The following is a 14,653-nucleotide window of genomic DNA, read 5'->3' as shown; positions in this document are numbered from 1 at the left end:
AAAAAAAAAAAAAAAAAAAAAAAAAAAAAAAAAAAAAAAAAAAAAAAAAAAAAATCCCAACACCCACTTCGAGAAACATTGTTTTCCACAATAATCTTTTAATTTCCTAAGTAAGTAAAGTTCTTATTTTGTAATGTACTTTTTTTTTTTTTTTTTGAGGTGGAGTCTTGCTCTGTCGCCCAGGCTGGAGTGCAGTGGTGTAATCTTGGCTCACTGCAACCTCTGCCTCTTGGGTTCAAGTGATCCTCCTGCCTCAGCCTCCCAAAGTGCTGGGATTACAGGCATGAACCACCACGCCCGGCTAATTTTTTGTATTTTTAGTAGAGACGGGGTTTCACCATGTTAGCCAGGATGGTCTCGATCTCCTGACCTTGTGATCCACCCGTCTCGGCCTCCCAAAGTGCTGGGATTACAGGCGTGAGCCACCGCGCCCGGCCTGTACTTTACAATTTTTTTTCTTTTCTTTTTTTTTTTTTTGAGATGGAGTCTTGCTTATCGTCCAGGCTGGAGTACAGTGGCGTGATCTCGGCTCACTGCAAGCTCTGCCTCCTGGGTTCACGCCATTCTTCTGTCTCAGCCTCCGAAGTAGCTGGGACTACAGGCACTCGCCACCACACCCGGCTAATTTTTTTTTGTATTTTTAGCAGAGACGGGGTTTCACCGTGTTACCCAGGATGGTCTCGATCTCCTGACCTCGTGATCAGCCCGCCTCAGCCTCCCAAAGTGCTGGGATTACAGGCGTGAGCCACTGCGCCCGGCCTGTACTTTACAATTTTTAAAAGGCCAAGGTAAACAAGTCCATGACCACTGATGGCCACGCCTGTGTCTGCTGTGGAACAGCCCTCGTGGCACAACGGCTCTTCAGGGGTTGTCTGACCCTGTGAGGCAGCGGAAAGCCGTGCTTCTGCGGTGGGACTTGAGGATTTTGTTGGGCCGTTGCTTGGCCGGCTGTGTGCGAGTTTTCTGGGTGTGTGATGGGACTGGGAGGCTCCTGGGCACCCAGGACAAGGGCAGCCTCAGCGCTGGACCCTGATGAGAGCAGGGGTCCTGACAGCATTCTCCCCAGGACATACGCAGCTGCCACAGCCCCTGGCTGGGTGATTTGACTGTGACCTGGTCATGTTCAAATCACTAGAAAAGTTGTTGATCCATTCATCCAGGGTCATTCATTCATTTATGTATTTAGACACAGAGTTTCACTCTTTTCACCCAGGCTGGAGTGCAGTAGCTCGATCTCGGCTCTCTGCAACCACCACCTCCTGGGTTCAAGCAGTTCTCCTGCCTCAGCCTCCTGAGTAGCTCGGACTGCAGGCATGCACCACCACGCCCAGCTAATTTTTCTTTTTTTAGTAGGGATGGGGGTTTCACCATGTTGGCCAGTCTGCTCTCAAACTCCTGACCTCACGTGATCCGCCTGCCTTGGCCTCCCAGAGTGCTAAGATTACAGGTGTGAGCCACCGTGCCCAGCCTCCCAGAGTGCTAAGATTACAGGTGTGAGCCACCGTGCCCGGCCTCCCAGAGTGCTAAGATTACAGGTGTGAGCCACCGTGCCCGGCCTCCTACAGTGCTAAGATTACAGGTGTGAGCCACCATGCCTGGCTGTTGACATGAATCCAGAGTGAACATTTTTGCTAGAATTTTAATCTAGACGATTTAGAGATGTTGTCTAAGGTTTTGAGTTCCAAATGCAGATCTAGAGAGGGGTCCTGGGGAGACACTGAGGAATTCTGATCTCAGGCTGGCCCTGGCCCTGGCCCTGTCATTTTCCTTGTTTGGGCTGCAGCTCTCCCCGACTTGGGTCGTGATCTGAGGGGTGCATGGCCATGCGTGCTCCTCACAGGTGCCGCTCCAGTGCAGCCATGGACCTGGGCAGAACCTTCCAAGGGCTGTTGTGTGGCTGCTGGGCAGATGGGGTTGGCATCTTTCAAATTGCATGTATGCCTTAGCGTGTAACTTCCTCTGTATCTGTGTATGTCACTGCATGTCTGGTTTCAGGCTCTGACACTGCCCTCTCCCCACAGGAGGACACGCTCTCTCCATGGGCCATGCCCGGTGACCACTTTTGGACCAAAGGCCTGCGTGCTGCAGAACCCCCAGACCATCATGTGAGTGCTGGGGACCATAGGTCGGGGGGAGTCCTTGGGATGTGTGTGGAGTTGTGGGATCGCTGTGTGGAGGAAGATTCTAGCACTTCACCTGAGAAGTACATGTTTTAGTTTAGGTCATTTAAACAAAAAGAAAAAAGCGACATGGGCGTCTTCCCTGAACCCCCTGAGTGCAGGCGTCCGAGCGGGGGTTCCCTAGCCGTGGCTTCTCCAGGGGCTTTGAGAAAGGGGATGGCAGGCAAGCCGGGGTCATGGGCGGCAGACACCAGGCAGCCTGGAGACCGGGTCACAGCCCGTGGGCGCAGTGGTGTCCACATGAGATACTCAGGGCAGCCTGGAGACCGGGTCACAGCCCGTGGGCGTGGTGGTGTCCACGTGAGATACTCAGGGCAGCCTGGAGACCGGGTCATAGCCCGTGGGCACGGTGGTGTCCACATGAGATACTCAGGGCAGCCTGGAGACTGGGTCACAGCCCATGGGCGCGGCGTCCGTATGAGATACTCAGGGCTGCTTTTTTGTTTCTAAGAGAGAGTTCTGGGGTGGGTTGCGTTTGCTGTTTGATGGTTCAGTCTGTCAACACATTCTGCCTGGAGGCCCATCATAGTGTCTTATGGGAAAAACGCAACAGTGATAGATCTGATATCTGGGCTTTATGTGTAAAGAATTATAATCCGGGCTGGGCACGGTGGCTCACACCTGCAGTCCCAGTACTGTGGGATCCCAAAGCAGGCAGATCTTGGGCCCAGGAGTTTGAGACCAGCCCGGGCAACATGGTGAAAGCCCATCCCTACAAAAAATACAAAAATTGGCCAGGCGCGGTGGCTCACACCTGTAATTCCAGCACTTTGGGAGGCCAAGGTGGGCGGATCACGAGGTCAGGAGTTCAAGACCAGCCTGACCAATATGGTGAAACCCCATCTCTACTAAAAATACAAAAATTAGCCAAGCGTGGTGGCGGGCACCTGTAATTCCAGCTGCTTGGGAGGCTGAGACAGATAACTGCTTGAACCCGGGAGGCAGAGGTTGCAGTGAGCTGAAGATCGCACCATTGCACTCCAGCCTGGGTGACGGAGCAAGACTCAGACTCAAAAAAAGAAAAATACAAAAAGTAGCAGGCATGGTTGCACACACCTGTAGTCCAGTTGCTGAGGAGGCTGGGGTGGGAGGATCACCTGAGCCTGGGAGGTTGAGGTTGCAGGGAGCTGTGATTATGCAAAGTGCGTTCCAGCCTGGGCAACAGAGCAAGACCGTCTCCAAAGAAAAAAAGTGAGCACCCAGCCAGCTCTGAGAGTTGTATTCTGTACCTGGTAGATGTCGTCATCGCCTCTTCCCCAGAGAAGCCTGTGCTTCTAGGACAGGTGCCTCAGCTCTCCGGCCTCTGTACAGAACGGGCTCTCTTCAGGGCCTCCTCCTTCACGGAGTCGTGCACACGTCACTTTCTGCAGGGGAGAACCATGCGGGAGGGCCTAGTGCTCCACTGCAAGGGCTGCTGGGGGACTGATGACCAGAAAGCGCAACGCGGCCGTGTCATTGCGATTTCTGGGCTACTGGGGGCGGCCGCTGCATGGCCCTTCGCTGACAGGCACCAGTGCAGTGGAGGCTGGGGGCGTACAGTAGGGACAGAGGCCCCAGCCAGCCCTGGGCCGTCACCGAAGGTCAGGTCCAGGCGAGCCATGGGGGGCCATCCGAGGAGCTGCTCTGCAAACTGGGGGCACCGTGGCAGCACGCGCCCCAGGCGGGATGGGGTCGGCCTTGCCGCCTCCGGACGCTGAGGGCAGCCCCTTTAGGATGGAAGTAACTCGCACTCGTGCTTTTGAGGCCCAGCCCTCTCAGTGCCGCCGGTTCCTGGAGTGTCTGTGACCTGTCACCGCTGCCAAATGCCTGAAGCGGGGGACCTGACCCCTGTTTGCATTCCCCCATCCAGTCCATCTTCTGATTCTGTCACTTTGACCCCAAAATATACAAACAGCTCCCCTGCACTATTGCCCGGCTGCCCTCCGCTGTGAAGACTCCTGACCGCTTGCCGTGGCCTCACCATCCCTTCCCTGCACAGCAGCCACGTGTGCGATCCAGGGTGCTCCACTGCCCTCCTGGGCCCGCCATGGCCCCATCCTGCCGTCCTGTGCTTGCTGTCCCTGGCACCCCGCCGGGCCCCCTCCCCCGCTGCCTGGTGCCCTCCCTGCACTTCCTGGTCCTGGGAGAGCCGCTCCTTCGTCACTCGCATCTCGGCCACTGCCTTCACCAGCCATCAGTCCCTCAGGCCGGGCCGGGGCGCCGGAAGGGTGCATGTTCTGCCTCAGCCCTCAGAGCAGGGTGTACTTGGTGGTCCCCGAGCTGCCCGAGGTCAGACAGCCCAGCAGGAGCGGGAGGCGGTGGGGCTGTGGGGCAGCATTGAGGGGCACGCAGCTTTCTCGGTCCCCCCATGGGAGCACGCCTCTGTGTCTCTGGGATCCTAACCTCCCGCTTCCCATCCCTGCCATGGAGGGTGGGGCTTCCCAGGCATCTGACCTCACGTCTTCCCTGATAGCCCAGAGCAAGACCCTGTGGGGGGCTGGCGAGGAGGGCACCCGCTTCCTGTTCTGTTGTCCAGGGAACTGGTTGGCATGTGTTGTGGAGGTGCATGAGTGTCCGTGTGTCACAGTGTGTGTGGTCACCCATGTGTGAGACACTCAGTCGGAACTGGCCAGGCTGTGGTGTGCTGGCTTCACGCCACCCCTGCCCTCTCTACAACACCCACAGCCCTGTGTGCCTGCAAGGGCTGGTGTCCTGCTTTGCGGGTGATCCAGGAAGACGGCGAGGCGCTGGTTTGTGGTCACACAGAGCGGTGGGTGCCTAGGCCCGTGCACGACGCTGCCGCCAGTGGCTCTGACTGGGCTCAGCTGAACCTCAGGGCTGGAATGGGTGTAGGCCGGGCCACTGGGTCAGTGGTGACCATGGGAAGGAGAGCAGGGGAGTCATGTGCAGGGCGTGGGCTTTGCTGGCTGACCAGGCCAGAGGACTGTGAGCCACCTGCACGCCCTGGGGCCGGAGCCAAGCAGAGTGACGCAGCGGGCTGGGGGCTGGGAGGGGGCTGGGAGGGAACGCCCTTCCACCTGACTGTGACCTGAGGGCACCTTCCCTGTGGCCCAGCCGGTTCTGCAAGCCTGAGTGGCTGGCGCAGTGCTGGGCAAGGCTGGAGGCTGGGTACTTGGCCAGGTCTGAGGCCACGGGAACAGAGGGCTTGGTCCCGCCCGGCTCAGTTAGGAGCAGGGAGCTGAAGTGTGGCCTCTTTGCTGCTGAACTGAGGACTTTTTTTCAGTAGGGATTAAGCAGGAAGACCATGTGACCAATGAGGAAACTGGGTTTGGTTTTGTTTGATTTTGTTTGATTTTCATAAGTGTAGGAAGCTCTTGACTTAGGTGCTTTTACAACAACTTTAAAGTCGCATCATAATTGCGTTTTGCTTTGAGTTTTGAGTATGCAGAGCTTAGGCTTCTAGTGTGGGCGCACGGTCAGGACCATGCCGATGGGGCAGCCGTGTGTTCGCCAAGCGTGGCCTGGATGCTGTGGACATGCCGGCTGGCTCCCAGCAGGCAGGGGCCGCCTCGCAAGCCACATGTGTGACCCGGGACAGGTGCTGAGCTCACAGGGGATGGTATGAGTGACCCCACGCCTCCCAGTAATACCTGTGCAGGGTGAGTGCTGATGAGCGATGGGCTGAGGTCCATGGCCCTGTGGCTGCCATTGGCGTCTGTGTTGTGGTTCTGGGGGTTGTTAGTGGGACGGTCACACTCCCGGGGAAGTCACTGCTGGGAAGAGGCATGGCAGGCAGCAGCTTTCTCAGTTGGGCAACTTGGAACTAGCTGGCCGGCGCGGTGGTTTAAGAACTCGCCCGTGGGGCTGAGGACAGGTGGTAAGCGCTGACCACGGTGTCCAGCCCCGCTGCGCCCTCCCTTGGCTTCTGGGAACAGGAGCAGGCTCCGTGGTGGGTGTTCTGGTTCTAGGCTGGGATGCTTTCTGTGACTGACGTGGTAATGGGAATCCCACCGGGGCTGGCCCTGCCTGTGGAGAAATACCGGGCACAGTGGTCAGGGTCGGAGCCAGCAAAGCGCAGGCGGCTGTTTCAGGGCTGCCATGGACTTTTAAACCTGTGATTTTTACTGTGAGAGTGAGTGAGGTTAAAGTCCGTTCATGCGGGGATGCAGTGAGCTGTGTGCAGGGCAGGAAGCGGGTCCTTGAGGGGTCCTGGGCTCACGTGGGGCCAGAAACCATGTGCAGGGGATCCTAGGGACGGAATCCCCACATCAGCTGGTTTGGGTTTTTGTGGGGGCCTGAGGAGGGCACCAAGGAAAGAGTGGCCCGGCCATGGGCTTCCGTGGTCATTTCTGCCCCGCCAGCGTCACTGAGGAGCTAGGCAGGCAAGTGGCTGGGGGCTCTGAAGGGCAGCAGCGGTGCATGCGCTTGGGTCAGTGCGGTGCCCGGGCGGGGAGCGTGGGCCTGAGCCTGCGTGTGATGGGCCAAGCAGCTGAGTGGTGGTCATTCAGGACCCTACTGACCCCTGACCCTGTCTCTGTGGCCAGGCCCCTGGCACCAGGTGGCTGGGGGTACCGGTGCGACCCTCGGCCCTGCCCGTGGCCACTGAGCACATTTCCCTGGGAGGTGAAAACACCTTTTTAAAGTTGTTTTTTCTTTTCTAAGTCGTACACCTTTTCCACGAGGTGGAGATCACTGCTGGTGTGAACTCTTTTCTCCTCCCCTAAAGGCACATTCAGGACCCTGCAAGCCAGCGGCTGACGTGGAACAAGTCTCCGAAGAGCGTCCTTGTCATCAAGAAGATGAGAGACGCCAGCCTACTGCAGCCGTTCAAGGAGCTCTGCACGCACCTCATGGAGGCACGCGGGGCGGGGGGGAACGGGGTCTGGGGTGCACACGGAGTTGTGGGGGGGCCTCCGTCCATATCGCTGCCCCGTGAGACCACGGGAACCACCTCAAGTGCTGGGAAATGACTACTTGTCTGGAACTGGGGACCGAGCAGGGATCTGCCCACGTGTCTGGGTTTGTGTGTGCTGCCATGACAAGCACCAGACTGGGTGATCAACAATGGGCCGGATGGGCTCATGGCCCTGGAGGCCGGGAAGTCCAAGATCAAGGGGCTGCATCTGGCGTGGGCCTTCCTGCCGTGTCCTCCCTGCAGAAGAGCAGGTGTGGGGGGCGCGGCACGAAAGAGCTGGGAAACCGAAATAACAGCCTTAGTCAGTTCCTGAGAAGGGAGCCCCTCCGCCCAATCATCTCTTAAAGGTGCTGCTGCTTAATCCTGGTGCATTGGTGATGAAGCTTCAGCGTCAGCTTGGGAGGGGCGGGCATGCAGGCCACGGTGCCAGGTCTCTGATTCCAACGCCCGTGAGTCGGGAACCTCCCTGCAGGAGGGTGGGGTCTGCAGGTGGAATGAGCAGGTTGGCACTTTGCTTCCAGGAGAACAACATGATCGTGTATGTGGAAAAGAAAGTGCTGGAAGACCCTGCCATCGCCAGCGATGAAAGCTTTGGGGCAGTGAAGAAGAAATTCTGTACCTTTCGAGAAGGTGGGCTGTCGGCAGCTCTGTCCTTGGTTTCTCCAGCACAGTTCCCTGCCCCAGTGGAAGCTTCTGGCACTGTTGCCCTCATCATTGGTGTCTGCGCACTGTACCACGGAGGGGCCGCCCTGTGACAGCCTCTTCTTGGTTTTGCTTTGTGTTTCCTAGATTATGATGACATTTCCAATCAGATAGACTTCATCATCTGCCTGGGGGGAGACGGGACGCTGCTGTACGCTTCCTCGCTTTTCCAGGTGAAGCGCTGACGTTTCCAGACGCGCACCAGGTTCTAGTCTAGGTGCTGTGTAACGAGGGGCTCGCAACCACGGCTTCCATTACTTTTCACCCCGTAGCTTTATGCGAGAGCAGTCATCTAGAGCGGCCAGCACCGACTCCCATGGTGGCATCCCGGTGGGGCGCAATGGTGGGGCTAGGGGCAGTGTGGACACAGTGCTACAGCTGGGGGTGGCCAGAGCGCCTGGGACAGGAGGGAGTGGTGCAGGGCAGCAGGTCCTGGGAGATGACCTTGCGTACTGGCCCATCCCCTCCAGGCCTCCCTCGAGCTCTTCTTCCTGGTTTCTCGGCAGCACGGCTCTCCCCCTGGGCTGTAGGGCCACACTGTGCGGGGACCCTGGCTCTGCCCTTGGCCCGCTGTGTTGGTGACACCCGGAAATGCCCGCAGCCCACCCCGCTCTCCTCATCTCCCCATTAGCACCTGTGGGGCGCGAGGCTGTGACCCCGAGGCCGCCTCCCACCCGCCCCCGCTGGCTCCCCTGCCCTCCACGTCCAGGGGCTGCTCAGCTCTGCTACCTTTGTTTCTCACCAGCTCCCCACACCGACCTTGGCCCTGGTGGCCCAGCCCACCCTGGCCTGGGACGTCCCCCTCTGCTCGTCCACATGGCCAGTCCCTCTTGCAGAGGGTCAGAGGTGCTGTCCCCACAGAGCTGGGTCCCTCCTGAGGTGCCGGTGCAAAGTTGGGTGGTGTGGGAGTGCACGGCCTGGGCGCTGAATGACCTCTCCGTCGGCTCACAGGGCAGCGTCCCTCCGGTCATGGCCTTCCACCTGGGCTCCCTGGGCTTCCTGACCCCGTTCAGCTTTGAGAACTTTCAGTCCCAAGTTACTCAGGTGATAGAGGGTGAGTTGGAATGTTCTGGAGCCCACAAGCAGCTCTGATCCTGGGGCTGTCGTCTCACTTGGTTGTGGAGGGTTTGTTTTATTTATTGATGCATGGAGCAAACATCGAAAGGTTTCTAGATTCAGGGATTTCTAAATCTTGAGTGGTTCAAACCTTTTTTACTAACACTGAGAAGTTTCAGCAGATCACAGGTTGAAGCTGCCCTGCCTGTTGGGCAGAAGTGAGCTGATTCTCACTCAGAAGGCACAGAAGTGTCCACTGGGCGCGGTGGCTCACACCTGTAATCCCAGCACTGTGGGTGGCCGAGGCGGGCAGATCACGAGGTCAAGAGATGAGACCATCCTGGCCAACACGGTGAAACCCCGTCTCTACTACAAATACAAAAATTAGCCGGGCGTGGTGATGCGTGCCTGTAGTTCCAGCTACTTGGGAGGCTGAGGTGGGAGAATCACTTGAACCCAGGAGGCAGAGGTTGCAGTGAGCCGAAATCGCACCACTGCACTCCAGCCTGGGTGATGGAGTGAGACTCTGTCTCAAACAAACAAACAAACAAAAGGCACAGAAGTGTCAACTTGGGAGCAGAAAGGGACCCTGACCCCGCTGGCCTCCCTGGGCTGGGCCCCGACCCTGCCAGCCTTGCTGACGCACGCCCTCTGACGCCCTGACTCCCGCTGACGCCCTCTGACTTCCTCCAACGCCCTCTGACTCCCTCCAACGCCTTCCGACTCCCTCCAACGCCCTCCGACGTTCTGTGACGCCCTCCGACTCCCTCCAACGCCCTCCGACTCCCTCCAACGCCCTCCGACTCCCTCCAACGCCCTGCGACTCCCTCCGACGCCCTCCGACGTTCTGTGACGCCCTCTGACTCCCGCCGACGCCCTCCGACTCCCGCCGACGCCCTCCGACTCCCTCTGACGTCCTCTGACTCCCTCCGACACCCTCCGACTCCCGCTGACGCCCTCTGACTCCCGCTGACGCCCTCTGACCCGTGCCCTCTGATGCCCTGTGACTCCCACCGGACCTCAGGAAACGCAGCTGTTGTTCTCCGGAGCCGGCTGAAGGTCAGGGTGGTGAAGGAGCTCCGGGGGAAGAAGACAGCGGTGCACAACGGGCTGGGTGAAAATGGCTCACGGGCTGCGGGCCTGGACATGGATGTCGGGAAGCAGGCCATGCAGTACCAGGTGAGTGGAGGTGCCTCAGCCTCGGTGAGGGGCCCGGGGTGGGGGGACTTGGGTCCCAGGGGCGAGGGCCTTCCGCAGAGCCTGGCTAGGTGAGACGGCTGTGTCTGTGAGCTGTGCGGCCCCACCGCCCTGAGTGTGCAATGCTGTCATCCCCTCCAGGTCCTGAATGAGGTGGTGATTGACAGAGGCCCCTCCTCCTACCTGTCCAACGTGGACGTCTACCTGGACGGACACCTCATCACCACGGTGCAGGGCGACGGTAAGGCCCGCAGCGCTGTCCTGGGGCCCTGAGCGTCCCTTGGGCGGGAGTGACGCCTGCGCCTGTCCCTGTCAGGAGTGATCGTGTCCACCCCGACGGGCAGCACGGCGTATGCGGCCGCGGCCGGGGCCTCCATGATCCACCCCAACGTGCCGGCCATCATGATCACGCCCATCTGCCCCCACTCGCTGTCCTTCCGGCCCATCGTGGTCCCCGCAGGGGTCGAGCTGAAGGTCAGAGCCAACGACGCTCCTTTTCCGGTTTGTGAGTCATTTGACCCCATGCAGCACAAAGCCCGGACCTAGTGCTCAGCTCTGGCGTGCTGGCTCCAGCCTCAGACATGGCCTCACCATCCTAGGGCCGTCCGCGCCCTCAGAGGCAAGCCCTGCCCGAGATCTGTCCACCCAGGTGCCCGGGGCCCTGGTCTGAGGGGCTTCCCGCCATTGTTGGTCTCTGGCGGTGCTGAGCTAGGCCAGTGCCTGTAAGATGCGCACTCCACCGTCCACAACGCAGGGTCAGAGCTGCCCAACCTTCGGCCTCTGGCGAGCACTCGGGGGTGGGTGCCTAGAAGTGTCCTCCCCACAGCTGGGGGCCCACCCCTCTCCCTGCTTGACCCTCAGATCATGCTGTCACCTGAAGCAAGGAACACAGCATGGGTGTCCTTCGATGGACGGAAGAGACAAGAGATCCGCCACGGAGACAGGTATGGGCTGCAGGCCGGGCTGGGCACTGCCTGCCAACCTCCTCCCTGAGCCAGGCAGCGCCTGCCCTCTTGGGGTTGGCCTGTAGACACAGCTTGTCCCCTAGAGCACCACAGGGCCTGAGTCCCTGGGTCTTAGAGTGTCACAGTCAGGGCACCCGTGCCGGCGGCAGCAGGTCACATACGGTGGCACATGCAAGCGTGACCCCAGCAGAGGCCTGAGGGTGTCCCCCCCCCGGCACAGCTGCCCGCCCTTGCATGAGGGCTGCCCTCCCCCACCTCCTGGGACCTCACCCCTGAGGGCCCTGGGGCAGAGTTTGTCATTTCCCTGCACCGTCCCCTCCAGGACCTGGGGCGGCTCTGTCCCAGCACCCATGGGGCACCCCTCAAGCCTGCCTCAGGGAGGGGCTGCCTGGCCCCTCAGGAAAAGAGTCCCGGCCATTCCCCGGGAGGGAGGGAGGGTTCTTGGCTGGGGCGGGCCTTTCTGGAAGCCCTGGCTCAGGCGGCTGCTCTCCCGCCCCAGCATCAGCATCACTACCTCATGCTACCCGCTCCCCTCCATCTGCGTGCGGGACCCCGTGAGCGACTGGTTTGAGAGCCTCGCGCAGTGCCTGCACTGGAACGTCCGGAAGAAGCAAGCCCACTTCGAGGAGGAGGAGGAGGAGGAGGAGGAGGAGGAGGAGGAGGAGGGGGAGGGCTAGGTCGAGCCCTGTCCAGGCCGGAATCCTTCCGCTGTCTTCTTTTCTGCCCTCCAAGCTCCCTCTGGGGACAGACCAATCTGTGTGTGTCTGTGACCGCCTCTGTCTCAATGGCACGGCCACTTCCTTCCTGTAGCTAGGTCAGAGCCTGGGTCTGCCCTTTTGTCCAGATCAGCTGTTTTTTTTAACATTTTAAGTCTGACTTTTTTTGCTTTTCTAAAGAAGCAGTGAGAAATGGGCTGGGAGTGCTTCTGTCCCACTGACCCCATGGGGGGTCCCTGGAGCACAGCCTCCAGCCGCCATAATTCCATGCCAGGATATTTTCCCACAAATCAGTCGATTGAAATTCAGAGGGGTCGGAATGACTCGACCTGTCCTTCAATGTTGAAAATAAATGTCTCAGCCAAAAACCTTCCTTGAGCTGCGATGCTTTTCCCCTTGGCCTGCACCTCTTTCCTCAAAACTTCTGCAGGGAAACCCCCGGCGCAGGCGCTGTTGAAAAGTCTGGTCTTGCCGGTGGCTGGCAAGGTGGTTTGGTTCTGCGCAGTTTCTGGGGAGGGTTGGATGCGTCCCCTGCTGTCCAGCCCTCCCCGCTCGAGGCCCCACGAGTCTGGGACCCTCAGTGGGAAGGGGGCTGGCATCGCTGGCGACCCACACATTCCTCACGTAGCTTCCGCTCCCAGGAAGGGGGTTTAAATCCTGTATATACTTTTTAGAGATTCTTTTAAAGTTTCTGAAATGCTTATGTGCATCTTTTCTTGTACACACTTTTGTGAAGATTTCGGGGGAAGGGAGTCGTCTGCCATTAAATGTTTACATTTGTGTTCTGCAAGACGCTGTCTTCGGGGACCATTCGGGGACCATTCTGTTCAGTGCGATCCTGGTGGTCCGGGAGATGGGAATTTCCGGGGCTAGTGATCGTGATCCCTTTTATCTTGCAACTGTAATGAGAATCTTTGACACGAACACGGCGAGGGACTCAACACGCTGATTCTCCTCCTGCCTCTACCATGAGTCTCCAGCCTGCAAAGCACTGGCAGCTGTGGTGCATGTGGGTGCTGCTACCCCGGCACGCGCCTCTTCCACGGGCACAGGTGTGTGGAGGCCGTGGTCAGAGCCTGGTGTCCTGGTTACTGCTGCCTGGGCGTCTGTATTTTGAGTAACTGCTCTGAGTTTTGCACATGAAGTTGTCCTCATCTGCTGGAGACTGATAAGAAAAAGGCGGCACAAAACATTCGCCGCCGCCGGTGAGCTTCCCGCAGCCACCCGGCTCCGCCTGGGCACGTTCTCTGAGGCACGTGTCTCCCCCGCTCACCCTCGTCTGGGCACCTCAGCATCGGCAGACTTAAGCGTCCAAAAACCCCGAGTGTGATTCTGGGCAGCGGGCCTGGCTTTTAAGTCTGCCGTGACCCTGGGCACAGGGGAGGCCCAGCCATGGGCTTAGGAGGAGAGAGGGACCAGCACCCAGCGTCAGGGCCGGAAGACAGCAGTGTTCAGAATTCCAGCCACTCATCTGAAGAAAAAAGGTGTGAACTGAGCTCTAAAGCAGCACGAGACGGAAATGATCTAGAAAACTCTGGATTTTTGACGTAAATTTTAATGTTTCATATTAATTTCTTGAAAATTTATTAAATGTCATTGAAAGCCTTATTACGATTTTCAGATCCTTTCAATAAACAAGACTTGTAAAAAAGAAGCTGGGTTAATAACACCTTTCTTCTGACGCCTTGTAACCAACATAGAGGGGTTGGGCAGGGTCACCCCCATTAAATCCTGGCCCCGAAATGCCCATCCACCGAGTGTGGGGCCGGCAGGTCGTCCTCCCCAAGGGGCTGTGTGGTGCCCCAGGGGCTGGGAGTGCCGCTGGCTCTTCTGGGCAAGGGGGCACTGCCCTGGCGGGGGGAGGGGTAGACAGAGGGACTCAAAATCGTGGGGTGGTGGTGCCTCGGGCAGGCTGTGTTTCTCCTGGAAGAGCCACTGAGACCAGGGGGAGTTGAGTCCCTGCATCACCGGGGCCAGCAGGGCTGGAAGGGACCCTCCATCCGGGCTGCCTAACTCAGGGGCAGCCACAAGCCAGGTGAGGACCTGCTGTCCCCTGGGCCCAGCCTGGGCACCGACATCGGCCTCCCTCCCTCCAGTGATGTGGTCCTCCCCGCAACCCCCCAACACCGCAACCCCACACCATCCCTGTTGTCCTAACAAGGCCCAGATGAATGTGGCTCAAGGCTTTGCCCGGAGCCAATTTGTGCTACATGCGTGCAAGGCCAGGAGAGACCAGAATGACCACCCCATGGGCACCTGCACCACCAGCACCCTGCACCGTTTTGGGGATGTGAAAGCCTGGGCTGTGGGCCCCTCCCTACTGACCTGGAGCACCTCTGTCTCCCCCGCCTGGAAGAGGCTGTGGATCAAGCCTTAAGCTTCCCAGCTTTCGGGAGCACAGAGGCCCCAAGACATCCTCGGGGGCTGCCGGACTCAGGCTCTGGGGCTTGGAAACCTTTTCGATCCTGAAGCGGCGGCATCCAGGGTCTCTGCCGGGCCAGCGCCAGCCTGTACCCTGGGCACCTCTGTGCTGGGCCTGGCACCTTCACCCTGCCTCCCACAGCCATGGTGTCTCCTCAGGTCAGGTCAGAAGGGGCTGCAGCCAGGCCCAAAGACCTAGCCCAATTCCTGCGGCTCCTGCGGGGTCTGGGTGAGGCCTGTTCTGCTGGGAGCCCAGGAGGCTGCGACCCTGGAGCTGGAAGTCCGGTTGGGGGAGAGCAGGGTGGGGAGGGTATGGCAGAGGAGCTGGCCGGAGGAGCCCAGGGAAGGTTGGCAGTGCTGGGGATGTCGGGGACGGCAGGAGCTGGTACGTCACCGCGTGGTTCAGCCGTTTCCAGCACATCCCGCCCCAGAAGGATCTTGACCAGGGCATAGGCTGCCTTCAGGGTCTGGTAACACCAAGGAGCCAAGGCAGGCAGTAAACTGAGGCCACAACCTCCTTAGGAGCCTCCACCACCAGGACACGCACCGGAAAGAGGAAGG

At 59.1% G+C, this 14,653-nt stretch overlaps 1 protein-coding gene across 4 annotated transcripts in view; it reads left to right on the top strand.

Moving 5' to 3' along the window:
• The window catches only part of NADK (NAD kinase), a 32,429-nt gene extending 19,107 nt beyond the window's left edge, over positions 1-13,322 (top strand). For 2 of the 4 annotated variants that reach the window (XM_025397945.1, XM_025397931.1), the window contains exons 3-12: positions 2,022-2,105; positions 6,847-6,976; positions 7,557-7,665; positions 7,825-7,910; positions 8,689-8,791; positions 9,818-9,972; positions 10,132-10,231; positions 10,307-10,464; positions 10,852-10,934; positions 11,455-13,322. In XM_025397945.1, the coding sequence (XP_025253730.1) occupies positions 2,022-2,105; positions 6,847-6,976; positions 7,557-7,665; positions 7,825-7,910; positions 8,689-8,791; positions 9,818-9,972; positions 10,132-10,231; positions 10,307-10,464; positions 10,852-10,934; positions 11,455-11,632 (1,186 nt within the window). In that variant the 3' untranslated portion in view covers positions 11,633-13,322. Of the gene's footprint in view, positions 1-2,021; positions 2,106-4,842; positions 5,780-6,846; positions 6,977-7,556; positions 7,666-7,824; positions 7,911-8,688; positions 8,792-9,817; positions 9,973-10,131; positions 10,232-10,306; positions 10,465-10,851; positions 10,935-11,454 lie in introns of those variants that run through there. The other 2 variants (XM_025397941.1, XM_025397952.1) reach the window with 2 other exon arrangements.
• The last annotated feature ends 1,331 nt before the right edge of the window (positions 13,323-14,653 follow it).

The sequence above is a fragment of the Theropithecus gelada genome, chromosome 1 (assembly GCF_003255815.1).
Source record: "Theropithecus gelada isolate Dixy chromosome 1, Tgel_1.0, whole genome shotgun sequence".
Taxonomy (NCBI): domain Eukaryota; kingdom Metazoa; phylum Chordata; class Mammalia; order Primates; family Cercopithecidae; genus Theropithecus; species Theropithecus gelada.
The sequence above is the reverse complement of the archived record's forward strand: the minus strand, read 5'-3'. Positions and strand labels throughout refer to the sequence as shown.